Source organism: Buceros rhinoceros, unplaced genomic scaffold (genome assembly GCF_000710305.1).
Source record: "Buceros rhinoceros silvestris isolate BGI_N320 unplaced genomic scaffold, ASM71030v1 scaffold20664, whole genome shotgun sequence".
In the NCBI taxonomy this organism is placed as follows: Eukaryota; Metazoa; Chordata; class Aves; order Bucerotiformes; family Bucerotidae; genus Buceros; species Buceros rhinoceros.
The window spans coordinates 8,086-8,690 of record NW_010406747.1 but is presented as its reverse complement, the minus strand read 5'-3'; the positions used below and the strand labels follow the sequence as shown (position 1 = coordinate 8,690).

Genomic DNA, 605 nt, shown 5'->3' with positions numbered 1-605 from the left:
GGGAGAGCACCACGCTGTTCATGGACGCGCCCAGCAGCGGCTCCATGGCGCTCTGTGGGGGAAGGAGAGGCAGCAGCGGGTAACTAACCCAGCAGGGAATGAACCAATCCAAAGCAGATTCCCTGCAGTGAGATCTTTGGCGTGAGTCTGACCCCGGCCATGCCGCCCAACAGAGAGAGGTGCTCACTATGTGGCCATTGGTCGCCTCCCCCAGCAGCCCCCCGAAGGTGATGACGGGGGACATGCAGGCACAGTAGAGGAAGAGGATGGACGCCAGACACTGCAGGCTGAGACCGTCCCGAAAGTCGCTCCAGAACCACGGGGCTTTGCGCTTCACGTCCAGCACCAACCCTCCAAAGAGCCTGGGGGAAGGAGAAAGCACAGCCTGTTCTCCTGGCAGAACACACAGAGGTCCTTGTGCTGCAGACGGGCAAGCACCACCACAGAGGAACCTTCAGTGCTGAAAAAGTTTTCATCCCCAGGAGAAACTGAGGCACCCAGACCCCCCTCCCACAAAAAGAAGCAGCACCTACCCTGGGAGCCCATCCCCTCGTCCTGCCACAGCCCCGTGCCTGCAGAAGCAGCAGAGCTCTGCCCGCAGCCCT

General features: G+C 61.2%; 1 protein-coding gene across 1 annotated transcript in view; it reads right to left on the bottom strand.

Annotated features, from left to right (window-relative positions):
- Positions 1-605, bottom strand: part of LOC104491782 (electroneutral sodium bicarbonate exchanger 1-like) — a 10,965-nt gene that overhangs the window by 5,455 nt on the left and 4,905 nt on the right. The window contains exon 13 of the mRNA XM_010134250.1: positions 188-362. Coding sequence (XP_010132552.1) covers positions 188-362 — 175 coding nt within the window. The remainder of the gene's footprint in view (positions 1-187; positions 363-605) is intronic.